Below are 27,690 nucleotides of genomic sequence, written 5' to 3'. Positions count from 1 at the left end.
CTTATCTCGCGTCCTCTTGCCTCCTTTCCTCCCTTTGCCTCCTCTATCGCTTCCTATGAGAAACAACTCAGTGGTTAGTGAGCAAGTAGGCTGGCGCAGCCAAACAGAACGCAGCCTTTATCCAAATCTATATGTGAAGCTCGCCGCCACTGTGTTGTCATTCCCCCACCTCTGCTCTTTATTTATTCTCGGACAGTGGCTGCGTGGGGGAGACTGTTAAAAAAAAATAAAAATAAGGACAAGACGAATGATGAGCGTGGAGGCGTACGGACCGAGCTCCCAGACGCTCACGTTCCTGGACACCGAGGAAGCCGAGCTACTCGGAGCAGACACTCAGGGCTCCGAGTACGACTTCACCGATTTTACCCTGCCCAGCCAAACCCAAGGCCAGACCCAGAGTCAGCTGGACAACCAGGTCAGACACTCAGCCGCCGCATTTGTCTGCCGTTTTGACATAAAAACGCTAACAACTGGCCATGTCCGGTTAGCGTGATGATGACATAATTCGTCTGTCCCCATGCTTTTAGCTTAGCAATCTAGCTAGCATGTCAACACTTGGCATTTAAACTTGAAATGAATGATTTTTCAAGTGTAGTATGCGAAAAGAGTCACGGAATTAAATACAAATAAAGCTTTTAAATTGTGAAATATAATTAGACACAATTAAGCTAGTAGCTATGCATACAGCCTGTTAAAACTATCTAAATACAATTTCAATTATTACAATTATTATTTAACTGTTATGTTCTATTTAGTAAGTTTTTTTTTTTTTTGGTCGTACTTGATGTAGGAAAAAAATGACAACCACTGTTTCAGTACAACACAACAAAACTATATTTTAACTTTAACCAATAGTTATTTCACGTCATCAGTAAATTACTTTTTGCCCTGATTAATTACTGAGATGACTCTGGTGTATCATAAAGCTGAGATGGCTTTGTATCATATTTATTATATGTGTCCATAGGTTAATGGCTCTGGAGGTGTGTTACACAATGGAGACGACCCTGTCCTTAATGCAAGTCAGTTGCTGGCGGAGTTGAACTTTGAGGAGGATGAGGAGGACACCTTCTATTCCAAGGACCTCCCTCTGCATGCCTGCAGGTTAAAACGACAAAATCCAAACTAGTGACACAATATCCATGTATCCGTTTTCAATATCACGTGTCGGTAATATGATCACGGGTGAGTCTATCCTAGCTGACCTTGGGTGAGAGGCAGTCAATCGCAGGACACATAAACAACCATTCACATTCACATTGACAATTTAGAGTCTTCAGTAAACCGAATGTGAGGAGGAAATAAATGTATTGCATTTTCTTTAAATTTGTCCATCAAAGTTCCAGCTTGAATACTGAAGTTGAGCATCTATTGAAATCCTTCTATTGTGAATGTTCTGCAGCTTGTAAGCTACATTTTCAAAACACATGCAGTAAATAGTTACATATTTTGGGGCGTTTTAAACAATCTAATTACATTTAAATAGTGATGTGCTTCTCGGGTCGAATCCTTGAAGCGTGTGCCGACTAATGTGGATGAATGATTCATGAACGGCGAGTCGATCCGCGTGTTGATGACGTACGTGGTGACGTTTGAAGCACCGCGAAGCGGATGTACCACGTGACTGACTCAGGAAATGATTCGCTAGGTTTGAGTGTAGTTCGAAATAAAAGCGGCAAAGAAACGCTTTATCAGTACCATGTGAAAGAGTTTTTTCAAAAGCAGGTGAAATTCTCTGCAAAAAAAGAAACCGCCTGAGTCCAAAAATTTTGGAAAAATATTGTTTTTAAATAAAAATGAATAAGCACTTTATTTTACCTAATTATTTCACATTTTCACTTGTTGCATAAGCACAAACATAGACAAAGTAACACAGAACAATTCATGTTAAAACACTCTTCAAATATATATATTTTTGTATTCAGAGCATGTTTTACACCCCACCATTTTATTGCATGCACCAAGCATGTTATACATTTTTCTGTCCACATGATGGCGTAGTCGAGGAAATGAATCATCTTGAAGCCCCGACGTGGTGTGTGAAGTATTGCCTGCAGGGCTTGGCTGCTTTATGGGGCTTCATTTTGCCATCACTACATTTAAACGACTCCTCTTTCAGTTACTGTGGAATTCACGATCCAGCCTGTGTGGTCCACTGCAACACCAGCAAAAAGTGGTTCTGTAATGGCCGTGGAAACACCTCAGGCAGGTAAGTTATTTTCACCTGCGAAAGTCACAAGAGCAACCAGCGCATGACATATGGCTGCTACCGCAATACGTCTTAATGTCCTCCACTTTGTTTATTCATTGTCCTTTTAACTTCCAGTCACATTGTGAACCATCTGGTGAGGGCGAAGTCCAAGGAGGTGACCCTGCATAAAGACGGCCCACTGGGGGAAACGGTGCTGGAGTGCTACAACTGCGGCTGTCGTAATGTCTTTCTACTAGGCTTCATCCCTGCAAAGGCCGACTCCGTGGTGGTGTTACTGTGCAGGTGGGAACAAAAAGAATCAATCGATTATAATTGCACGGATGCACCGCTGTAATGCATCCATATAACATGGCACTTTTTTGTTTGTTGTTGTTGCTTTGTTTGCAACCCAGACAGCCATGTGCCAGTCAGAGCAGCCTCAAGGACATCAACTGGGACAGCTCCCAATGGCAGCCTCTCATTCAGGATCGCTGCTTCCTCTCCTGGTTGGTTAAAATCCCCTCAGAGCAGGAGCAGCTCAGGGCCCGCCAGATCACAGCCCAGCAGATCAACAAGTTAGAGGAGCTGTGGAAGGTACCGGCACTGCACACCAGATACTACATCCATTATTGCTCATCACGTCGCCTCTCACTATTGTTTTTCTTGACAGGAAAATCCCAGCGCAGCCTTGGAAGATCTGGAGAAGCCCGGAATCGATGAGGAGCCTCAGCATGTTTTGCTGCGCTATGAGGATGCCTACCAATACCAGAACATCTTTGGTCCGCTTGTCAAACTGGAGGCTGATTATGATAAGAAGCTTAAAGAGTCCCAGGTATCAGGTTTAAATCACTAACCAACTTAATGGGGAAGTCAACCCAAAAATGTTCTTTGCAAACCCCATTAACCTAAACAAGTTAGGCCTATTCTGATTGATATTGCGTTTAAGTGAGTTAAGGAGCAACATCCACACATTTTTATCCGTTTTAGGGGCCGGCCATTTTGACACTTACACGTTGCCACACACACACACACACACACACATACAAAACACAGCACCTTGCAGACAGCTTTACTGAGCAATCATGTTTGTGCTGCTTATCAGAAGCGTAGAAAATATGTTTCGGTATTGTAGTAATAAAGTGAATTCGTCTTCACAGACTCAAGGGAATATTACAGTCAGGTGGGACCTTGGCCTAAATAAAAAGAGGATTGCTAATTTTACTCTGCCTAAGACTGACTCAGGTATGTATTTAGTAGTTTGCCTTCCAGTTCACACATATTTGAATGTATTGTTTTTATTTATGTAGATAGGATTCCCCCCATGGGTCGACTAATAACCAAAACAATGTTTTTCAAAAACAATAGACACAATTAAAATGATAATTATTTTTTGTTTTTATCTTCCCTGCTCTCCTGCAGATATGCGACTGATGCAAGGAGATGAAATCTGCTTGAGGTACAAAGGGGATCTGGCTCCTCCATGGAAAGGCATCGGACATGTCATTAAAGTCCCTGACAGTATCCTCAGAAGTGTTTTCATGGCACATCAACTTTAGAGCAACTTTATATCTAAATGGTGGCAACATTGGTGCAACGTTCCTGCCAGCATACATTTAACAAACATCTAAAGGCAGTCTGATGTGGGTTTAGAAATACATTTTTACTTTTATGTCCTAGGATAATGATACTCTAGTGTCGTTGGACTCCTTCTGTCTGCTATCCAATCTAGCTAGTTGTGCTAGCTATTTTAGCTATCTAATCTAGCTATCTGTTTGCGCTATTTTAGTTATACTGTATAATCTATCCCACAACAAAATGTAGCTCTATTTTAGCTATATAATCTAGCTAGTTAGCCTGTCTAATATAGCTAGCGTTTTTAGCTATCTAATATATCTGTTCTAAGGTAGTCTGTTGTGGGTTTAGTTTTGTTGTTGTTTTTTTACTTTTAAGTCCTAGGGTTATATAATACTCTAGTGTCGTTGGACTCCTTCTGTCTGCTATCCAATCTAGCTAGTTGTGCTAGCTATTTTAGCTATCTAATCTAGGTAGCCGTTTGCGCTATTTTAGTTATATAATCTAGCTCACAACAAAATGTAGCTCTATTTTAGTTATATAATCTAACTAGTTAGCCTGTCTAATATAGCTAGCATTTTTAGCTATCTAATATATGTTCTAAGGTAGTCTGTTGTGGGTTTAGTTTTGTTGTTGTTTTTTTACTTTTATGTCCTAGGATGATGATACTCTAGTGTCGTTGGACTCCTTCTGTCTGCTATCCAATCTAGCTAGTTGTGCTAGCTATTTTAGCTATCTAATCTAGGTAGCCGTTTGCGCTATTTTAGTTATATAATCTAGCTCACAACAAAATGTAGCTCTATTTTAGCTATATAATCTAGCTAGTTAGCTATCTAATATAGCTAGCGTTTTTAGCTATCTAATATATCTGTTCTAAGGTAGTCTGTTGTGGGTTTAGTTTTGTTGTTTTTTTTACTTTTTATGCCCAAGGATAATGATACTTCAGTGTCTGACTCCTTCTGCCTAAATTGTAAATAATCTATATGCCTCTTCCATAACTTGCTGCTCAAGACTACGGTGATGAAATCGCCATTGAGCTAAGGAGCGGCGCTGGAGCTCCAGTAGAAATTCCACACAACTTTCAGGTGGACTTTGTGTGGAAGTCCACGTCCTTTGACAGGTACCACGTAGTGTCTACTATTTCGCTACTAAATATCTCAATGATTGTGCTCAGCATTTTTGTTAGTAGAAGGATTTTTTACTCCTTGGACTTTTTCCTCTTTGGTTCACAGTGCCATTGTTGGGCGAAATTATTCTGCTTGTTGTCATTGCAGGATGCAGAGTTCCCTGAAGACATTTGCTGTGGATGAGACTTCAGTGTCTGGTTACATTTACCACAAACTGCTGGGCCACGAGGTGGAGGACGTGGTCATCAAGTGTCAGCTGCCCAGACGCTTTACGGTCCAAGGACTGCCCGACCTCAACCACTCCCAAGTAAGGAAGGATTTACATTGCATGCTTTAAATAACAGTTTTGATTTTTTTTTTTTTTCGCTCAAGTGGTACGTATGTATTGTATATCTGGCATCACAAGATGAGGTTGGAAAATCAGCCCTAGCCAAATTTTCATGAAATTAGAATTGGGCACTTGGACCTGCAGTGTCAATACTGCATCATATGAATGTGTTTTGTCCCGCATAGGTGTATGCTGTCAAGACAGTGTTGCAGCGGCCCCTCAGTCTGATTCAAGGTCCTCCTGGCACTGGAAAGACGGTGACCTCTGCCACCATTATGTACCACTTGGCCCGGCAGGGAAATGGGTATGACTGTGTCTTTCACACATGGAACCGTTTTCTATTGTGATTGAATTTGTGTGGAGTGGAAAGTTGTCTCTTTGTACCCCGTGATTGAGTGTTGACCAATCCAGGGTGTAATCTGTGGTATGGAAAATGGGTGGAAAGTGACAAATAAATGATCTTTACCTTTTTAATTCATCAATCTCTTTTTTTTTTTTTTTTGTGTGACTTGTGTCCCTCCAGACCAGTGTTGGTGTGCGCTCCCAGTAACATTGCTGTGGACCAGCTGACCGAGAAGATCCATCAAACTGGCCTCAAAGTGGTGAGGCTGTGTGCCAAGAGCAGGGAAGCCATCGACTCGCCTGTGTCCTTCTTGGCTCTAAACAACCAGACCCGTAACATGGACAGGTAACGATAGCAGTAATGGGAATTCAAAACGACTGCCGCAGAGTGACACCTAGTGGCAAATTTGGTACTTTTTTCTTTTTTTCTTTCTTTTTTTTTCTCACACTTTTTTTTTTGTTCACAGTATGCCAGAACTTCAAAAACTACAACAGTTGAAAGACGAGACCGGAGAGTTGTCATCCTCTGATGAGAAACGCTACAGAGCTGTGCGACGTACCGCGGAGAGGGAACTGTTGATGGTGAGAAAATGAGGAACCCCCCCCCCCCTTCCCCCCATCACTGACACTTGTTTGAGCATGACCAGTAAGTTACATTCTTGACTTCCTGCAGAACGCTGACGTGATCTGCTGCACGTGCGTCGGGGTGGGCGACCCCCGCCTAGCCAAGATGCAGTTCCGGTCAATTCTGATCGACGAGAGCACTCAGGCCACCGAACCCGAGTGCATGGTGCCTGTGGTGCTCGGAGCCAAACAGGTACGAGCCGTTTTTCTGTTTGTATGCTTTATGTTTGGGTGCAATATTGGAAATACACTCTAAAAAGAGATTTGTTGAACGAATTTAAGATTAAACAGACAATTGTTGACCAATTTAATAAAATTGCTTCAAGTGGTAACACACATTTTTTTTTAAAGTTGGTTTAACAATTCTCTTTTTAGAGTGTACTGTTCATTAACATTAGCCAAAAATGTTAACTGGAAAAATAAACAAACTCTGAATATCGACCAATGGTCTAACCTCCTCATAAATCACATTTTAATGGAAAAAATATCTGCCTCAAATACTGAACTGATGAATACACGCACGCACGCACACACACACGCACACACACACTCACCCACATACAAAAAAACAAACAAACAAAAAAAAAAATATATATATATATATAAATATATTTAATAAAAAAGGAAAGCAATGATGACATGTCAAATCGAATGAACAATACTGAGCTCTCCATTAGAAGAAAAAAAAAAAAAACATTAGCCAAAAATGTAAAGTTTCTATCACAGGCAGTTGACCTCACTGCTAATTTTAAAATTTTCCAACTCATTTGGATCATAACCAATAAAAATTTAAAAAATGACAGGAAATGTGTTTGATTGTTTTGGCTTTTTCTCTTGGTAGCTGATTCTGGTGGGCGACCACTGCCAGCTGGGCCCAGTGGTGATGTGCAAGAAGGCAGCTAAAGCAGGCCTGTCCCAGTCTCTTTTCGAGCGGCTGGTGGTTCTGGGGATCCGGCCCATCCGTCTGCAGGTTCAGTACCGCATGCACCCGGCCCTCAGCGCCTTCCCCTCCAACATCTTCTATGAAGGTTCGCTGCAGAACGGGGTCACTGCAGGTTAGACATTATTTATTTTTGGGGGGCTGGAATGTCAACTTCTTGTGGTTCTTTTCAATATGTGAATTTACATGTTTTTAAACGCAGAGCTGTTTGAAATGCATTCATAAAAATTGGCTCATATTGATTTGACAGGGAGACCATTTACTGAGCAGATTATGGAGAGAGAAAAAAGTACCAAATTTGCCACTAGGTGTCACTCTGCAGCAGTTGTTTGGAAAATAAAAAATTTATAGTATCCTGTTGATAAATGGCACCTCAAGTCCACTAGGTGGCAGAGGTGTGCCTCCAAGCTCATTTGCCAGCCCCCGATGATGTCATTGTGTTTTGAATGTGTGTTTGTAGGCGACCGTGTGAAGAAAGGCTTTGACTTCCAGTGGCCACAGCTTGACAAGCCCATGTTCTTTTACGTCACTCAAGGCCAAGAGGAAATCGCCAGCTCTGGAACATCATACCTCAACAGGTGTGTGCTGTTGAGAACCTCCTATATTGTTGAATTCTATAATATAAGGATTATCATATAGAAAATGTCATTGAATTAAAAAAATAACATTTGTATATTATGCAGTGAATCTTTTTGAATTGAAGGACTGGAGTAAATTGAGTTTTCCATGATTTATTGAAACGCACCTGTTTGTATTTGCAAAAGTGTTGTTGTTTTTTTTGCCATCTTGTTCACACAGAACTGAGGCAGCCAATGTGGAGAAAATAACGACAAGGTTGCTGAAGGCTGGAGCCAAACCTGATCAGATTGGCATCATCACCCCCTATGAGGGTCAGAGGTCCTATCTTGTCCAGTACATGCAGTTCAGTGGCTCCCTTCATACCAAGCTGTACCAGGTGGGCGCGCGAGCGTCGTTAGATTGTACGTTTTTTAGTTTTTCTACCTCGCGCACGCACTCTTCATGGCGGGGCACACTGTGAGTAGTAGCAAAACGTACAATATCGCTTCAGCTTCAAAAAATCACTTGAATCTTGACCCGTCATACGCGCCAATCGCATTCATGCGCAGTTCACGGACAGTCGGAAAACATACTTTCCACAACTTTTCTTTTACTTCCACTTCGGCAGCCTCACATGAACTCAACTCAATAACTCCTCCAACATCTATGTACAGTTTTATGACATTGTACTGTATAAAAATTGAGGGTAAGTGATTCAGATGATGTCTTTGGTGTGTATATATATATATATTTTTTTAATTTTTAATTTTTTCTAAGGTGAGCTCAGTATTGTTCATTCGATTTGACATGTCATCATTGCTCTCCTTTTTTATTTTTTATTATTATTTTTTTTTATATATATATATATATATATATATATTTATTTTTTTTGTATGTGGATGTGTATGTGCGTGTGCGTGCGAGCGTGTGTGTATTCATCAGTTCACCTAAAACCTATTAAAAAAAATCCCATACTAATAATATATTACAATAATAAATTGCCAAATGCAGAAACATCAATGTAAGTTATCACGATGTGGTGGCTCTCGCTAACAGGCAGAATTAAGTAACCAGAATTAGGTTAAAAAATTCTATATACGTAGACCATGTTTCTATAAATTTTGATATTTGGTTTTTATTTGAGGCAGATATTTTTCCCATTAAACATTGATGTATTTTTTACATATTTTTATTAGTTGTTTTTTTTCATAACATTTCATTTAGAAACATTTCATGTGATTTGACTTACAAATTCGACTTACAAACGTCTCTCTACCTGCAAATGAATATTCGCAGATTTTCAGATTTATTTTTTTCAAATTTTACTTACGTAAGTACTTTTGTGGTAACCCCTCCCCCAACCCCATTCCGAGTACCAATACCAGGTATTAGTATCGAGCCAATACCCTGCCTTATTTCATGGCATCGGTACTCACAACGTTGGTCAATACAATTTAACGATCAGGAATTAGACATAAGAAAAATAGAAAACTGCCATTAATTTCATGCATTTTAGGTAAAAATGCTATATTGGGATATATGTATTTTTTTATATATATATATATCTGTTGCGTTTTGAGGAAATTTTATGCATCGAAAATACTAGTGGTATTGGCACTTGGTATCGGTATCATTGGCTACTCAAGAGTTAAGTACTCGCATTGGTCTCGATCTGGAGGGAAAAAATTGGAACATCGCTAGTTTTTACAAAATAATGTTGGCGGGTGAGAAAAAAAACTTTTTTTCCCCTCTTAATGCATTTCAATTGGCGTCAATTCTACGCGGATTGTCTTTATGCAGGAGGTGGAGATTGCCAGTGTGGATGCGTTCCAAGGCAGAGAGAAAGACTTCATCATCTTGTCCTGCGTGAGGGCCAATGAGCATCAAGGCATCGGCTTCCTCAACGATCCTCGTCGTCTCAATGTGGCTCTCACAAGAGCCAGGTACTAAAAAAGCTCATGTGTGCAGCAAATACAATAATAATAATAACAATTGTTGCTTCCCTCTCGGGTGCCCTTTCAGATATGGCGTGATCCTCGTGGGCAACCCGAAAGCTCTATCCAAGCAGCCGTTGTGGAACCACCTGCTGAACTACTACAAGGAGCAGAAGGTGTTGGTGGAAGGGCCCCTGAACAACCTGCGAGAGAGCCTCATGCAGTTCAGCAAGCCCCGCAAGCTGGTCAATACCATCAACCCTGTGAGTTGACTGATTGCGCAATCAGCATCCGATTTTTTTGGGGTGTGTGTTTGCTCCAAATTTGTGGTTTCATAGGGTGGCCGATTCATGAGCACGGCCATGTATGACGCCAGAGAAGCCCTCATCCCTGGATCTGTTTATGATCGCAGCAGCAATGGTGAGCGGTCCGTTTCAAACACTTTCGAGGAGGATTTAACGATATGCTCTCCGATGAACTTAGAAATAGAAATTTAATCGTGTATGGATGTTCAATCGTTCACATATTTCCGTTGCAGGGCGTACATCCAACATGTACTTCCAGACCCACGACCAGATTGGAATGATTGGTACCGGCCCCAACCCGCTGACTGCCCTGAATATCCCCATCCCCTTCAGCCTGGTCATGCCCCCGATACCTCCCCCAGGGTACATGGGCCAGCTCAACGGGCCGACATCAGGTGAGATTTGAGAACCAACTTTAGCTTTAGTCACATGTGTGAAGCCAGACGTACACGCTTAACAATTTTGAACTGGTTCACCTAATTTGCCGGGTTTGTTTGCCTAAACCCTGTCTAATATAGAGGAAATGCATTTAGCAGCATCTTGGGCCGAAGGAACTGTCACTACGAACTAGTACTGCCAAGCGATTCATTTTTTAAAACTAATTAATCGTAAAATGTTTCATAATGAATCACGATTAATCACATTTTTCACCTTTGTAACCGATATTTACTTAAATAAATAGAAGTAAATATAGCCAGGAAGCTTTCCACTTCACACCAAGAACACTTTTTTCATCGAGGCATTTCAATTTTTTCACATTTCTCTCTTGTTCAAACTTTCATAAATTGTATAAAATAGGTACATTACTGTAAAAAAAAAAAAAAAAGCATGCAAATTTCCACACACAAAAATCTGCAAAACAGCGAGGCAGCGAAAAGTGTTATAGTGGGGGAACACTGTATTTAGGAAATCAAAAAAAATCATGCTTGAACTCTAATTTGCTATCTTTTGTAGTTATGCATCAAAATCAACGCACTTCCCTGTAAACATCTTCAAATAATAAGAATAATTTTTAAAAAACAGACTCTCAATCGTGAGGTAACGTACTGCACAAGTGCAGTTCTATTTCGCCCCTCTCGACCACCAGGTGGCGGTACTGAAACAGCTCAGAAATCCCCACGTGCATTTATTATTATTTATTAAATCTGCTGTCAAAATTAATAGTGTGATTAATCTACGTTAATACATGATTAATGCAAAAATTTTGTTGTGATTAATGAGTTCATGCTTTAACTTTGACAGCATTAGAAAAAAAAAATGGAATTGGACCTCGGAGGTTTCAGCCCTGCATCCCGCTTAAGCTCGCTGAATTCTTCTCCAGGTCGTGGAGGCGGCATGAAGGGCAAATCTGGTAGCGGAGGAGGGGGCAGCACTCGAAGTCATCGGAACCGCAACGGAGGGCATCCCGGGGTCAGCCAGGACCTGAGCTCCCAGGGCCCTCTGACCCAAGGCTACGTCAACATGAGCCAGCCGTCACAGATGAGCCAGCCCGGCCTCTCCCAGCCGGAGCTTTCCCAGGTTGGATCACTGTTTCTGTGTTTGGGCCAACAATTTGTTGACCTTTTGTAATCATCGCATTTTGTTGTTGTTGCTGGTTCCCTCATAGGAGAGTTACCTAGGAGACGAGTTTAAGTCCCAGGTTGACGTGGCTCTGTCTCAGGATTCCACCTATCAGGGGGAACGAGCCTACCAGCTTGGTGGTGTGACCGGACTGTCCCAGTATTAGACTGTAAGCAAAACCCACAAGAACCATCAAAGTCTAACTATGAAGTATTTCTATACTTTTTCATCCACCTCTCTCTATTTTTTTTTTTTTTGTTCTGTAGTTTGTGAAAGGAGATTGGCCCGTGTGAGCTCGATTCCTCAGAATGCAAAAATCTGGGTGACAACAAACAAGGATATCCGTTTTCCACCGCGACACCACTTGTGTGAAAGTAGCAGAAGTGAGCGAGGACTGCGAGAAAAGCAACCAATCACGAGCGCGAGAAATCAAATGGGAGCAGAGCGAGGCGGTGGAGGAGCGAAGGCCGCCGCTGCTGCGCACCAGCCGGGGGCGGCGGACGAGCCGCCGGAGAAAAACTGGCGAATCGACAAGACCTTGGCGGGTCCAGGAGGAAGAGGCGATCCATTTGGTTCTGAACTGGAGAGCGGGGGGCGGGGACTACCTCGCTTGCATCTTCAGGCTGTCTGAGAAAGATGGAGAAGAAAGATGTCCCACGTATCCGTCCTCCAAGTTTACTGGACAGGACGTCTTGAAGACCAGAGACAGTGAAGGGCACACAAGTCCTGAAGTTGTCCAAGTTCCAAGTCAGTGTGAACTTAGCATTTGGCTGCTCAAGCCGCTGGACATTTGGGGATCACATGCATTTTTCTTCTCTCTCTCTGCTTTGAGGGGTTCCATTTCGTCCCTGCTGACCCCTAGTGGTGGTGCCTAACAACACGGAATGACCTGTCGTAATAAATGATAGCGCTGCTTGCGGGTTGTAGAGAACAAGCCCTGCTGTGAATAGTGAAATTTTTAGTTCTGCCCATGACCATGCTTGTAACTCTCAACAGTATCTCAAATCATCTTTCCCCATTAGAATGAATGGAAATGCCATTAATCTGTTCCAGCCTACCCCCAAAATTCTACAAAAATGGCAAAATAGCATTCTGTAATATTCTATTTCTCAAAAACGTACAGTAACAGTAATAATATTACCGGTAGTTGTTCTTTACAGATGATAAAGAATATGTGTATTGTTATAGATGGCAGTAAAGCACATTTTCCTTATTAGGGAAGGCTATGACCTGACTATAAAAAGCTGCTCCCCTCACGACATTATAATGGCTTGGCACCTGATGGCGCCATAGCAGTAATTTTATATTAGACATGGCTTTGACCTCAGTGCAAAAAATACAAAATGAATAGGTGAATTTTTCAGCAAGTAACAGTGGGTATGTTCCTAAAAATGAGTCCCAACTGAAGGCCCAGGTACCAAATGCATAGCCCACCACTGGAATTGACATATTTATCGGTTGTTCTGTGTTGCAAAGTAATTTCAGATTCACAAGAGGAAATATATAGTTGTGTATTAGACATATGTTCATAATATTTGATTCATCTTCTGAGGTTATTCGATAAATTGACAAGCTTTCCCAATCAGCTCATGGTCAATGAAATTGAATCAGGTTGTGTAGTTTTTCTTTTTTTTCAGAAGCTTTAAGATGGACATGTTTGTCGACCATCTTGTTTGACTTATGATTGCTTGCATTACTGTATTGTGCTTTCCTCTGATAATTAATTACGGTATTTATAATGGCTGCTCACAAATATATAATCACTGGAAAATTTGAATTGCTTCTTTTTTTGTTCTTCTGACAGGTACCTTTTCTGTAAAAATAATACATGAAATATGTTACATACATACCGTATATAGTATAGCCATTATAGCAGATGTTTGTCAGTTGTTTTTTTTTATTTTCCATCACAGCAGCTCAACGTGTGAAACTTTCCACAACAACCCTTAAACAGTAAGGCTTGAAAGAGCATGATAAAAACGATCAAATATACAGTCTGTGAAAATTATAGTTTACCCACTGTTGACTAGGCGTATTCTGTCACTTTGTCCACAGATGGAAGTAACATGCAGAAAGAACTGAAATGTCCCAAATGTCCTTGAATGCATCACAGCCGAGGTCTATTAAGATGTGGCGTTATCGCAAGTACTGTAAGTGAATCATTATTCAATACAAAGTTTTTTAATTATGGCTGCACTATAACATTAGAGATTGCATCATTTACTATATTTGATACGATATACTTCCTTTTTCAAAATATGATTTATAGTGCACAAGAGCAAGCCGCTAAAATTCCTTAACAGCTATCTGGTTAAACATTGATCTTTGGTGTCTTTATTCATCCGTGACTTGCCAAATATAGTATGAAATACTATAGCAGACTTTTTCTTTTCTTACTTGACCTTTAAGAATGTTATCCAATTCAATCGCTTGTCTTACTGCTGCTATAAAAGCTACACACACAACAAATCGGTTTTTCAGCTGCGCTAGTAATGTGCGCTTGTTTTGTATGCAAATTAGCTGACAAGGCAGTTTATGTACAGTAAAACAAGGCCTCTCATTTGTCATAATATGCCATTTATAATCCAACGGTCATACTAAATGAAAAACTATAAGCACCAGTTTCATAAACATCTTGCACGCATAAGCAGTTACCTTGAAGTTATTGCAATTTTTTCCCCCCCTGACAAGCAACATGAAGCGCTACATTATCGGACAAGTAAAACCATGTAAAATGCAGCTTAGGCCGACTTCTATACAGCGAGACCCGCAGACAAGATGATGGTTTCTTGTACTCAGCAGCTCCGTTTTTGATTTTGATTTTTTTTTTTACTTCTGCATTTTGATTGATTGATTTTTTTTATTTGTCCATGAGTTTAACCAGACTCTGCCTGAGGTCGTTGAGGTCAAAAATCTTGATGTCTAGAATTTCGATGGCCCTCTGGAGCTCGCTGTCCATGCGATCTCGATCCTCCAGAGAGTTGCTCAAGTTCCGCTCCGTGTTCTGGATGCGACGCTCCAGCTCGGAATTGCGCATCTCCACTTCCTGTTGAGGAGAAGCAAACGGGGTACGTGGGCCGGCCACTTCATTAGGTACACCTGTGCAATCTATTGGGACCGATGCAAGAGCTGCACGCAGTCCATTTTCCATGGCGTTTCTTAATTTGTGTAACGGCAGCGTGTTTGTCGTCAATTACCTGCTAAATAGTCTTTTTTTTTCTTTTCCTCCTGGAGAGCTCAGTATTGTTCATTCGGTAATTTTACCGATTTGACATGTCATCATCATTGCTCTTTTTTTTTTTTTGCTAATATAGTCTAAATATCATCTTACCCTCAATCTGTGTATAGCCTGATCTCTTTCGCGCTCTATCTCATGATAGTCCGTCTTCTTGCTTTGCAAAATGTGAATTTCCTGCCAAGGAACAACAAAGTGTGTGGAAAAGTATCTGAATATATATTTCATTTTTTTACATGTAGATGAAAGTGTTCCGACCTCGTCTTTGGCCTTCAACAGAGCCTCCAGCTCTTCCAGAGACTGAGTCAGCTCGTCCTTCAGCAGGTCGCTGGGACCGTGACCGCCGTGGGCCTCGAGGTCAGCCACCTCAACGCACACAATACACAAACATAAGGAAATAGATACAGTAGAGTACTGAAAAACAGTCTACCCGACTGTAATTTTATTGTTGTAAAAGTCAAGCGCGCTTGAAAGAATCTTCAGAAAAGTAAGAGAAGGAAATGAGCAGATGCCAGCTCCCTCTGGTGATCTCTTTTTTTTGTCCTAAGTGGGCCAATGAAAGTAGGATATGGCTGTCCTACAAACTCCTCTCCCGCTCACACCACCACCACCACCGCAGAGACGTGAGCCATTTTACTTTCAGCCACCTGGTCCTCTCACCCCGGACATGGAGCAAAAAACCAGCTCGGACTAACAGCGGCTAAATCCACTCGGATGGGAAAGTGGCCCGACTAATGAACGTTTAGGGGATCGATAGTGTGGAGCTGAGATCAAACTTAGTAAAGCTGTTATTGATGAGGGATGCGGGGAAAACTCATTTGGAATGGAACATGAAATGGGATTGAATTTTCAAGGCCTCTCCAGGGACTTTGTGTATTATTTATGTTAAACTTTGTGGTAAAATGTGACATGAAAGAGCTTAAAAAGCGGAACTGTGGGAATTTATTTTATTCATCCATTCATTTAATACAGTAGTACCAGTGAATTTCTACTTATCCATCTGATCTATTTTAGCTATCTAATCTAGCTAGCTATTTTTGCTATCTGTCTATTCAATCTAATTTTTTTATCTTGGTGTATAATTAATGCACGGCTATTTTAGCTAGCTATTCTAATCTACCTAGCTATTTTAGCTATTTAAATCTAGCTAGCTGTGCTGGCTATTGTAGCTATCTGATCTAACTAGCAAGTTTAGCTATATATTATAATCTAGCTAAACTAGCTTTTATCTAGCTAGCTGTGTTAGCTATCTAATCTAACTAGCTATTTTTGCTATCTGTCTATTCTAATCTTTTGATCTTCATGTATAATTAATGCCCGGCTATTTTAGCGAGCTATCTAATCTAGCTAGCTATTTTTGCTATTTGAATCTAGCTAGCTGTGCTAGCTATTTTAGCTATCTGATCTAACTAGTGAAAGATATTATAACATTTTTAATACCTAATTTCATATATGAACTACTGTTACACATTATGAACATTTTAATTCTTCACATTAACCTTGTCGAAATGTTTTGTGTCCTGAGCAGAGCAGATGATGTCGACCTCGTATGGTCTGGCCTTAAGCTGGGACATACTATTTAGTCTAAAAAAGTTCCTTCTCAGCGCTTTGTGCGAAAACACATTTCGGTCTTGAAAACAAAATTTGTTTTGAAATAATACACACACACACTCTTTACTTTCTTCATCAGTCACGGCCACCGTAAATTTGGTTCAACTTGTTTGTGAGATTTTGCTATGGGAAAATCCTTCAACTATATAACACATTCTGTCTCAAAAACATCCACCTGACCTTGTTTACGCCATCTGCTCACGGAAAAGTACCAGAGAGTATGTTTAGTCTATAAATGAAAAGGAGGAGGTCTTTTTAACTATAAGAAGCTATTGTACACGTAGAAGAGCACATTTGACGCTCTGAAATCCCACGTTCTTTAAGTGATGAAATCAGAAGCTGTTGTATGTCCACAGACTTTCTGTTTTTTATTAAATCATTTTTGCAAAAGGTGTATTTTTCTTACATTAAACCTATCTTCATTTTTGGAACACGCAAAGAGGACAAAATTCCTTAAATTCCTTCACTAGCTAGTTTAGCTATTTTAGCTAGCTGTTCTAATCTAGCTAACTTTTTTTGCTATCTAAACAAGCTAGCTATTTTAGCTATCTAATATCGCTAGCTATTTTAGCTATTTAATCTAACTAGCTATCTAATCTAGCTAGCTATTTTTGCTATCTGTCTATTCTATCAAATGTTTTGATCTTTGTGTATAATAAATGCCCGTTGAAATGCATTGAAGGGAAAAAAAATCCTAAAAAATGCCAATAAGCCTTGAATGTTTTATTTTCCACAACAAAAGGGGGTTGGCTTCCCCACTAAAAAATATCAAAAAATAGGTGACTCCATGGGTGCTGATTTAGAGTATTTATTTAAAAAAAAAAATAAAAAAAAAAATGATGAAGACTCATTACTTCCACGAATAAGCCTGGCTAAACTTAACTCCTCCCCATCATTAAAAAAAGCTCGCCTGTATGTTGCGATGATTGACTTCAACATACTTCCTTGTCACCGATTCCTATTTAGAGAAGGCCATGGTGGCATTTTAGGGTGTTTGAGGAAGACACACAAATAAGTGAATTTGTGCATTGTGGACTGCTGTAGTGCAGAAAAATATCAAAATCAAGAGATGAACTCATGAGGAACAGCATTAGTTGTGTTTAAGGCCCAAGTGGTGCGGTCGTTCACCATCATCAAAAGCACCTTCAGATCTGAATATGCGGTTGTGCTCACCTGCTCTCTGAGCCTTTCGGTTTCCTCTTGATAGGCAACCAGCTGTTTCTTCCACTGCTCCACGTTAGCGTTAGCTTCATGTAACGCCGCCACTAACTTGGAATTGCTGTCTTGCAGCGTGAAGAGCTCCGCTTCCAGGTTCATCTCGCAGATAGACCTGTTAAATAAAAAAAAAATTAAAAAATATTTACATTACATTACATTATTATCAGTGAGATTGAATCTGATTTGCCTTCGGGTGATTCGCTTCTACTTTGGCAACCATTTTCCAGAAACTGAAAAATACGCAAACGCGAGTTACTAATATTGATATTTAGGTGTAAGCACCTTTTAGTGTATCCGTGTTCAATCCAATGATGACAAACTAATTAAACCATGACATGAGAATTACGTCAATGCTGAGAGAACACGGCTTGTAAAATAAATGCAATCAATGATGGCCTTACAAGCTACAACTAACGACTAATATTAGCTTAGTTATGCAGCGTAGCAGGATTTTAGGATTGTTTGAAATACTTTTTTGTATGCAAATGCAAACTCATTTATGTACAAGATAACAAGTTGGATAACGTATACAAATGTGCGTGTATTCTTTAAACTTCATCCTTCAACTTATACAGAGTAAACAAACTGATTTAACTTTTTTTTTTTTATCCAACTTCTATGTCCAAGGTCAAAACCAGGAGTAAAGTACCTTTCTTTTGTCTCTTTTTTTTTTTTTTTTTTTTTTTAATGACTTACCAAAAACCGAATTTTCTGCTCTTTCATTGATAACAACTTTCCCGAAATGGATTCCTTTCATGGTAAAAGATGGAACTTACTGAAATGTGTGTACAATATTTTTGCGTGCAGAAGACGTGAGTTACCCCTCAGAGAGCATCTTCTTGATGCGCTCCTTCTCAGAGGACAGCGTGATGTCTGCGCTTTGGCTGCGAAACAGCTTGTCCTCGGGCCCGTTCACGCACATGACCGGAGGGGACTGGAAATCGTCGGAGAGGTCCTGAGGAACAGATCAGTAAATGCACTCGCCACTCGGGATGCTGCAGAACAACTGACATCAAAATTTGAACTGAAATCAATCCGTTAAAAGTGAAAGGACTCACCTGTGAGAACTGCGGGTGAAATCCATTGCGAAATTTAAAAAGAAGAAGGAAGAAAGAAGTCAACACAAAACTATCATCATTCAACACCTCACAACCATACTTAGCGCTGCCAAGACATACAACTCAACAGTAATGTTAGCACTGAAGCTAACATGCTAACACAGATTTAAGATACTGAATCTCCTGGCTGGTCCACCAGTGTTATAAAACACTGAAATGGCTTATATATTTTAAACTTAATATAGCTGAATGTCTATATAATACTGCCCCCAGGTGGCCAAGACACACATTACAGAGGGAGAAGCACTATTAGATTGAATTGAAACAAAAAGTAATTTCTTTACATTCCATTTAATAATGTCAGTGCTTTTTTCTTTTTCTTTTGCAAAGCACAATATAACAGTGCTATTTTGGACTAACGGCGTTTGCAGCTATTTCAATGGACAATGAATTTGGTGCGGGTCACACTAAAAATAATTGGCGGGACTGCTAACGATTCCTAATTGATGGAGTACCAGGTCTGAGGTGACGGTGTGAGGGCTGAAGAGGACTAAGTTTGCCGGGATAATTTTAACCATCGTTCTACATTCCTCACTGTCGCTCCCCTCTGAGATAAGTGACCCACTTCATCTTTCTTTTGCCTTTCTTTCCGCTCGCTTCATTTCTTCCTCCTTCCGTTCTGTCCCAGCGGTCCCATCTAATAACTGGACGCGGGGGCGTTCAACTAGTCTTGGCCAGCTTATGAATTTACTCAACTTTATTTTTTAGATTTCTTTCAAAACAGAAGGCATTTTCTTTCGCAAGACTACTTGGGAGTATTTTTGTGGCCAGTGAGTGAACGTCATTGTATATTCCATCTCTCATAACGCAGCAAAAAAATGGGAGTGTCAAAATTCCAGCGTTAAATTTGTCTGAGATCATTTTAACTTCCAAAGTATATTATTTTCGGAGTTAAATGGTGTCCACAGTAGTTGCTATTTCACTAAACTGTGAGCTGTGCTCACCTGCGGTGCAGCAATGCTGAGGGCTGTGTTGGCCAGTTCTTTATCCTGGGACTTTTCTCGCGCCAGACGAGCTGCATCTTTCACTTCTTTGAACTTCTCTGAGAACTTGACAAAAAGAACAACAAATATATCATCATCATCTTTATAAGTATGTCAAAATATACAAAGAATTTGACCTTTTTCTATTAGGTGCATATATTAGCTAGCTATTTTAGCTATCTAATTTAGCTGTGTTAACTATTTTGTCCATCTAATTTAGCTAACTATTTTAGCTATTTATCCTAGCTATTTTAGTTATCTAATCTAGATAGCTATTTTAGCTATATAATCTACCTATCTGTACTAGCTAGCTATTTTAGTACCTAATCTTGCTATCTATTTTAGCAATGTAATATAACTAGCTATTATAGCTATATAATCCAGCTATCTGTAATAGCTATTTTAGCTACCTAATCTAGCTAGCTATTTTAGCAATGTAATCTAGCTAGCTATTTTAGCTATATAATCCAGCTATCTAATAGCTATTTTAGCTACCTAAACTAGCTAGCTATTTTAGCTACCTATAGCTACCTAAACTAGCTATTTTAGCTACCTAAACTAGCTATTTTAGCTACCTAAACTAGCTAGCTATTTTAGCTATATAATCCAGCTATCTGTAATAGCTATTTTAGCTACCTAAACTAGCTAGCTATTTTAGCTACCTAAACTAGCTAGTGGGCGGCACGGTGGTTGACTGGTTAGCACGTCCGCCTCCCAGTGCAGAGGACGTGAGATCGAGTCCGGGTTTTAACCTTCCTGGGTGGAGTTTGCATGTTCTCCCCGTGTTTGCGTGGGTATTCTCCGGGTACTCCGGTTTCCTCCCACATTCCAAAGACATGCACGGCAGGTTCATTGAACACTCCAGTTCAGGGTGTACCCCGCCTACAGCCCGAAGCCAGCTGGGATAGACTCCAACGCCCCCCCCGCGACCCTTGTGAGGACAAGCGGTTAAGAAGATGGATGGATAATCTAGCTAGCTATTTCAGCCCCCCACCCCCATTTTTTTGGGACATGTTATTACAACAGCCCCCAACACAACATTTACTACATCGCTACATCCGAAAAGAAAAAGGGCTGATGGGATGAAGCCATGGTTTATTAATCCAGGATTAATAATCCCCATCCCCAAATACATTTTATCCAGCTATTTTAGCCATTTTAGAAATCTAATTGAGCTATTTTATCTATTTTTATCTAGCAAGCTGTTAGCTATCTAATGTATCTAATTGTGCTAGCTATTTTACCTCTTTAATCTAGCTATGGATTTTACCTATGAATCAAATGGTAAACTCAAAATGGGAGGTGTGCAACTAGTCACCATTTTTTATTTTATTTAAAAAGGACTCGTGTGTCCAATGAGGACTCGTTACCTGGTGCAGCTGTTGCTCGGTAGCAAAGCCCAAACCGTAGACCGTGTTGGCCCTGCTGTCGGCCCACTGACCAAACTTCTGGGATGTCTTTGTAAATGTCATGCTGGGTGTAACGATGCAGTTGATAATTGCCTACCAAGAAAAAAGAGCATTTGGGGCATATTTGAAATCCACAATGCCAGGAAACTTTGCAGCACAGAGGACGATCCACCCTGAGCACATGATGAAATGACTATTTATAAAGCTTGTGACGTCATCTCCGTGTGCTCTAATAATGACCCTGACTTGAAATCCTGGAATTGCAGGCCGGGGCGGGGGGGCTTTAGAAGAAGCCGCTCGCTTTTGTGTCCTTATATCCCTGCCAAAAAATGATTACGTGGGACCGAATGAGTGGTCTGTCTTCTGCCTTGCCACGGATGACATAACGTGTTGGATGCGGTGACGCGACTTGACGTTAAACGTGCTGGATGCAGGCAACAGCGGAAGATTACGGACATGGGCACCCGGCAAGATTGGGCCGCTGACCGCACAAATGTGGGTCAGACTCGAGGTGCTAAGAGATCAGATAAAGCCCCCCGCCCCCTCCCCACTAGCTACTACTTGATGTGTCGCCCATAATCTAAATCCAGAGAGCAGCCACAGAAATGCCCTGCAGTATTTTGGCTTTTATCGACCACGTCTTTAACATTAGCTGGTTCTCGTTTTCAGAGAATGTTCAAATATGACTTTTCGTCTAATGATATATTCAATTTATAGTGGGAACAATTAGGGATGTAAGGAAAAGCCATTAGAATCAGAATATCCCTTTTGATTTCAAAGATGTGAATGCACCGTCCTTGAAACGTATGGCACGACGTGTCGAGATGCGTATCAATGCGTCCAAGCCCTGAAGGAGCAAATCAACCCCAAATCCTGATTTATTTATTTTTTTCTTTTCTTGCAACTTAAAACCGTAATTTATTCCGCAGCCGTCTCTCACCTTTGTGCCCCCCACGCTGATGATGCGGTAGACGTTGCGATTGGAGTCGAAGAAGAAAGACACGCTGACCGCATGCTTGCTTGCAGGGATCCAGTTCCTCTTGGTGGTCGGGTCGATCTGGAAGACATGAGCTCGCGTGCTGAAGATCGGCTGCTCTCTGGAGGGAAACGACAACAACAAAAGATCGATTCTATTGGAAGACTTAAAAAAAAAAACATTTTATCTTTGGTTGTACATATTTTTCATCAAAACAATTTCAACTGTACTGAATATGGGCATGATTGTGTCAGATTTGAGTTGTCTGTAATAATGTAATGTTTTTGTTATGTTTGTATGTAACGTTTACGTACAAAGACAAACTTCTCTTGGCGAATAAAGAAAACTAATTTGCTCCCCAAAACATAAAAATACGTTACATTTTACCATGGTCCCAAAAACGTATTTTTACGTTTTTTGTTTTGTTTTTATGTTAGAACATACAGAAGGCTTTGAAGTAGCCTCTGACCAGAAGAGGACGCTTAAAGCAATGGTAGTTATTACAGCCAGCAGGTGGCAGCAGAGTATAGGAGCTCAACCAGGGCCACGTTGCAAAAAGACCCCTCCCCCTGTGTTTTTAACAGATTTGTGAATAATGAAGAAACTTAGCTATATTCTAATGCTAATTGCTGCAAAATAGAAATAGAAATATACTTTTTTTCCTGATGAAAGAAGAGACACTAAACTTTCTTTTGGTGGGTTTCCTGTTTTTATGGCAATAGAACACAATATACTGTGGGCCTTGCAAAATCAGTCAAAATCCAGTAAAACAACCGGGAGCGAAGGGGGTTGCTTCAGTGAAAATGGCTAGGAGTGAATTAGTTAACTAGTCAGACAATAGAGTTGAATACATTAGCATCTGTCACTGCATTCCAATACTTCCACATTGGATCAACTAAATGCGAGCATTTACCGGAAAGCCTACTAGTACAGCTGAACTTTATTAAGGGTTAATCAGAGGCACTTTAAATGGTGGCAGGTGCATGCTGACCTTTTAACATGAGTTTTAATGTGCGCACATAGCCACATCAGTTATTAAAGGGTGTGCACACTTATGCAACTACATTATTAGTGCATTGTGTATGACACTAATGGTTTAAAAGGTTTTGGAATGGTCTTGGTCTCATTATTACCCCCACCACGAAACCCTGCATTTGGAAGGGGTGTGTAGACTTTTGCATCCACACAATAAAAAAAACAACACAGCACTGTACCGCTTCATCCATGCAAATTTGTTGTAAATGTTTCACTTTTCTCAATTCCAGTGTGACTCAAACGCTGGCAAATATTTGACCCAGTTAATGAAGTACATCTTGAAGTTTATGTGAATAAAAGCGGAGCAGCATGTGGCCCATCAAGACGCCGTCTTGGTGTAATCTTCCCCCTTCTGTTCATCATCATTACCATCATCATCATCATCATCATCATGTTGCTTGAAAGAGGGTCAAGTATGACCCTGGTGAAAAACCAGGCCACATCTTCCTTTTACGTGTGACTGTGAATTGATATGGTAGTCCCAGTAGAAGTGTTTTTTGTTTTTTTGGCCAGTCCTAATAGTACATTTTTATCTGACCCCATTAGTGACACACAAATCCAATAGTGTAAGCTTCTTCTGCTGGAGCTCACAATGTAAGAAAAGAAACCACACAAACTGCTTTTTCCTCCTTTCAGGCTCCCTCACATAAAGGTTGAGTTTTCAACAGCCATGTTAATAATTCTCCTTGTCATCCCCCGCTAATCCTCCCCATCGTCACCGGAGCTGCTTTTTGCTCCCCGATATTGCTCTGGTCCGAACAGAGGACTGGACAGCTCATAATAGCGCTGATGAGTTTGATAACAAGGTCGCGATGGGCATTTGACAACATTTCCTAATCAACTATGGGAGAAAATTAACAAGCTATTGTTTTTTTTCACTTTAGTTTTGAAGCAGCGACGTCCAAACTTTTTCCTCTAATGGCCAAATACAGAAAAATAATGAGCCATTTGACCTTGTTTCGGAATCATGCTGAAACCAAATCAATATACTGTTAGGTCGACATGCTTAGCAGCAGTTAAACATTTCAAAACAAAACAAAAAATAACGTGTGAATAATTTACCTGGTCTGGGACTGTAAATCTGAATTGTATTATCTGTCTTTGGAATATGTGTGTATAATATTTTTTATTTTTTATTTTTACTTTTCTATTACATAAGTATAATTTTATAACGGCGTATTAGGGCCACGTATAAATATATATTTTTTAGAGGGCGGGGGCAATATTCAGAGAATTTTTTTTGCCACTTTATAAACTCGCAAATTTACGCTTATAAAGTGGCAAATTTGAGAGATTTTTTTTTTTTAAAACCTTACGAGAAATACACGTAGCGTACTACTCAACTTTTTATGCCAATACTTTTCGGTCTTGTTTCCAAATAAGGAGATAGTAATTGTTTTAGCATAGATTAACCATATCATGTTAAGCATTCGCTCACTGGCCAGCGACAGACGCCTCGCTTTGAGAAGGTCCACACCCGGACGATCAAGCATTTAAGTTAAGTTGTTAAAATGTATATTTACTTGTGCATTTATGTCATTTATGACATTCATTTATGTCATTCACTTGCATTTACCTAAAGTATGCTAGCTTCTGATTGGTTAGTGTTAAGTCAGCTGATAGGGGATCAGGAAGTGTTGTCGCTCCGGCTGCGGTGAATGACGAGTAAAGTTTGAATTTAAGAATGAATCCGTCTCCATCTTGCCTTTTCGTTTTATAAACAGTGTCCCATTAACCACCAACGAATCGAGTTTTTTTCTCATCAATTTGCCACTTTATAAAGTTTGTGAGAAAAAAAATCGTAAATTTGCGAGTTTTTTCTTAGAATATTGCCCCCGCCCTCTAAAAAAAATTATATAATTACATGGCCTTAATACGGCGTCGTACAATTTAATATTGAATCTGATTAGTCTTTGTCGGGGGTTGTTCATATCGGTTATTTGTTGGATAAGATTCAGATTATAAATTACAAATAAAGTGTTCAAAAAATAAATAAAACCCAAAAAATCTCATCTTTACTTATGTTTTTGTATTTTTTTTATTTACAAAAAAAAATTACTTTTTTATTGACAAATGCAAATACCAGACAACCCCCCCCCCCCAAAAAAAAAAAGACAGGAAAAAAAAGCACACAGAATTTTAGCAGAATACATTTTCAGAATTAAGTTGTAACAAAAGGTGCAGTTTTATCAAAACAAATTGGGACATTTACAAGAATTTTTCAAAAATGTATTAATTACATAAGAAACCACACAAAATGGTTTGTTACAATTAAAATAAATTCTCATTTTCAGTGATATTTATAATAAATGTCATTATGATTTAACCAATCAATAAATAATGCAATAAATCATTAGCCTAAAAGCGTAATTGCCCAAGTCATTTTTAACTTACCATCACATTAGAGAAACAAAAACCATCAATGACCTTTTATTTTGTTTTATTTTATTTTTTGCCTTTATGCTTGTGTAGATTGTCATGATCCAGGTCATGTTAACCCAGAAAGGTTGAATCAAGGCAACTGGACTCTTGTTTGTTGAATTTGTCATAGCTTAAACCAATTAGGCAATACTGTAACAGCTATGCTATTAGCCTAGCAAAATACGTTTTTGAAATGATTTATTTTTATAATGTGTTAGGTTTTTCTTTTTTTTTTTAAATAAATCAATCATTTAATTGTATAGATGAATACATATTTTAAGTAACGTTTTTTTTTGGGGGGGGGGGTAAATTGATACAACAAATGTTACAGGACTGCTGATAAAACACAATGAATGATTTTGATGATTAGCATTATTCAAGCTAACCAGGCGTGCAGTTTTTTAACCATTTAGCAGAGTGATGTACCATGTGGGGGGGGGGGGGTTAAACGGGGGGGGGGGGGTGCTCAAAGCAGAACAAAGCCACATAATAGTGATTTAAGGGAGTCTGGGCTCAGGAATGAGTTTATGCTAAAGCACAGCTTTACAAACACAGACTGATTAACATATGCAAAAATTGTTCGGGTATTTCTTACCACTCTTCGTAGATCGTTTTGGCGCCTTCGACATTCATGTCTATATATTTTCATGATTTCCAAATGACAACTGGCCACTAGAAAGCATACTATTGATGTAGAATTACTGAAAGCATATTGAATGTTTTATCATAATCTATATTTCCTGTGAGATGCCAAATTCACACAAAAAAAAAATCAAGTTAAAGTAGAAATTCTAGATGGAAACAAAAGGGATCTTACCTTTCTCTGTGATGAGGAAACATCTTACAAGGTGTTTGACGCTTCTTTTCTAGAGAGAGTTCAGGCAGCAAATTGAGTTTGGTCGCTTAAATCAAATGTTTTCTCTCTGCCTTTTATTTAACACCAATTTCTTCAAAACTCACCCCATGTCGTTATAGTAACCGATGAGTCTCTCAGTCTCCACTTTCCATCCAAGAGTAAAGATGCTTTCTCCCTGCTTTTTTCTTTTCCAGGTCGCTGGTGCAACACCGCGCTATGAGGTGACACCTCTGTAGTGTCAAAGCCCGGAGAAGGTGAGCATTTCTGGCATAAGAAGCCGCCTCATCTCTTTCTCTTCTCTCCAAGCTTCGTTGTGAGCCTCGTTGCTCGGCGATGATCTGCTCAACTTGACAGCCTCGAGCTGCTCTCTGCACTCGTCAGTGTGGACACGCACGGGAACGCCATCTGCTGGAAGCAACGGGAAGTGTCGCTTTATGACCTGGAGAAACAAAGCGCATGTCCACTTGTCCCTTTTGATTTATTTTGATTTATTTTTTTTACTAAAAAAGAGTTTGTTTGTTTTTAAAACACGCAATCTCTGTAATAACAGCATTTACAAAAATAAACCAAAATTTGCTTCTCCGACTTCATTCCATCCTAGTTTCAAATAAAACGTGTCGTCGTTGCTGTGAAATTAGATAATAGATAAGATTAAAAGATTGCTCCGTGTGAGATAAACACATTTCCTCACGCAGCTCTGCTGGTGCAAAAACGGAATGTACAATTGTGATGTTAATCCACAAAAGTGTCAGCGCAACGTGAGCTGTTTCAAAATGTCCCGAGTCACCGCACAGGTAAATAAGCCATCAGCAGCTATTTAGTGTTCTCTGGTGGGTTAAAGAAGCCTTTCCTATGACATATTGTACTGACGTCACTGTCCAATGACGAGAAAAGAGTAAAAAAAAAAAATCTAAGCGTCCCTGGGTGGGCTCGAACCACCAACCTTTCGGTTAACAGCCGAACGCGCTAACCGATTGCGCCACAGAGACGGTGTTGTCCATTGGATAATAGTATCACTATTTATCTATGTATTGCACAAGCTTTGCCAATATGACATACAATTAAGTAAAAAATTAAATAAAAAATAAAACGAAATAATGCTAAGTGGACCGAAACACAGCTAATGTTAGCTTTAGCCTTAGAACATTAACGTAGACGAATGAACTGCCTAGTTCTCAAAGATCCGGGACTGGCAGTGAATAAGATTATTTTAAAAGCAAAAACGTTTTTTAACGAGTGATTCTAACCCCGTTGTACGTATAGCTACTAGGAGTCTACTGCCGCGTTAGTAAAATCAAAATTACAATAATAAAACCACTTCTTAGGATGCTGCGTCATAAATATAAT

General features: G+C 39.9%; 2 protein-coding genes and 1 non-coding gene across 5 annotated transcripts; 1 reads left to right on the top strand and 2 right to left on the bottom strand.

Annotated features, from left to right (window-relative positions):
- Window positions 1–4: 4 nt before the first annotated feature.
- On the top strand, window positions 5–13,258 carry LOC144044902 (regulator of nonsense transcripts 1-like). The gene is made up of 24 exons (XM_077559600.1): window positions 5–415; window positions 968–1,104; window positions 2,120–2,209; window positions 2,327–2,494; window positions 2,605–2,785; window positions 2,862–3,023; window positions 3,349–3,433; window positions 3,611–3,709; window positions 4,775–4,883; window positions 5,038–5,197; window positions 5,404–5,522; window positions 5,742–5,906; window positions 6,028–6,142; window positions 6,234–6,377; window positions 7,026–7,239; window positions 7,585–7,702; window positions 7,923–8,079; window positions 9,483–9,625; window positions 9,705–9,879; window positions 9,955–10,036; window positions 10,155–10,316; window positions 11,243–11,439; window positions 11,528–11,650; window positions 11,748–13,258. The coding sequence occupies exons 1-23, from the start codon at window positions 248–250 to the stop codon at window positions 11,645–11,647; spliced, it is 3,270 nt and encodes a 1,089-aa protein (XP_077415726.1). The 5' UTR covers window positions 5–247; the 3' UTR covers window positions 11,648–11,650; window positions 11,748–13,258.
- A 100-nt stretch (window positions 13,259–13,358) lies between these two features.
- On the bottom strand, window positions 13,359–26,641 carry LOC144044904 (homer protein homolog 3-like). Of its 3 annotated transcripts, XM_077559605.1 has the most exons (11): window positions 26,448–26,641; window positions 26,305–26,353; window positions 21,996–22,152; window positions 21,017–21,148; window positions 19,608–19,712; window positions 18,604–18,612; window positions 18,367–18,500; window positions 17,501–17,657; window positions 14,975–15,082; window positions 14,813–14,893; window positions 13,359–14,527 (listed from the first exon to the last, which is right to left on the bottom strand). In XM_077559605.1, the coding sequence occupies exons 2-11, from the start codon at window positions 26,325–26,327 to the stop codon at window positions 14,342–14,344; spliced, it is 1,092 nt and encodes a 363-aa protein (XP_077415731.1). In that variant the 5' UTR covers window positions 26,328–26,353; window positions 26,448–26,641; the 3' UTR covers window positions 13,359–14,341. The 3 variants fall into 3 exon arrangements, with proteins under 3 accessions (XP_077415731.1, XP_077415729.1, XP_077415730.1); XM_077559603.1 differs by having other exon boundaries at window positions 14,813–15,082; XM_077559604.1 differs by having other exon boundaries at window positions 14,813–15,082; window positions 18,367–18,479.
- Window positions 26,642–27,258: 617 nt separating this feature from the next.
- On the bottom strand, window positions 27,259–27,332 carry trnan-guu (transfer RNA asparagine (anticodon GUU)). Its single transcript has one exon. It is a non-coding gene; the product is annotated as a tRNA-Asn (tRNA).
- Window positions 27,333–27,690: the final 358 nt, after the last annotated feature.

The sequence above is a fragment of the Vanacampus margaritifer genome, chromosome 2 (assembly GCF_051991255.1).
Source record: "Vanacampus margaritifer isolate UIUO_Vmar chromosome 2, RoL_Vmar_1.0, whole genome shotgun sequence".
In the NCBI taxonomy this organism is placed as follows: domain Eukaryota; kingdom Metazoa; phylum Chordata; class Actinopteri; order Syngnathiformes; family Syngnathidae; genus Vanacampus; species Vanacampus margaritifer.
The sequence above is the reverse complement of the archived record's forward strand: the minus strand, read 5'-3'. Positions and strand labels throughout refer to the sequence as shown.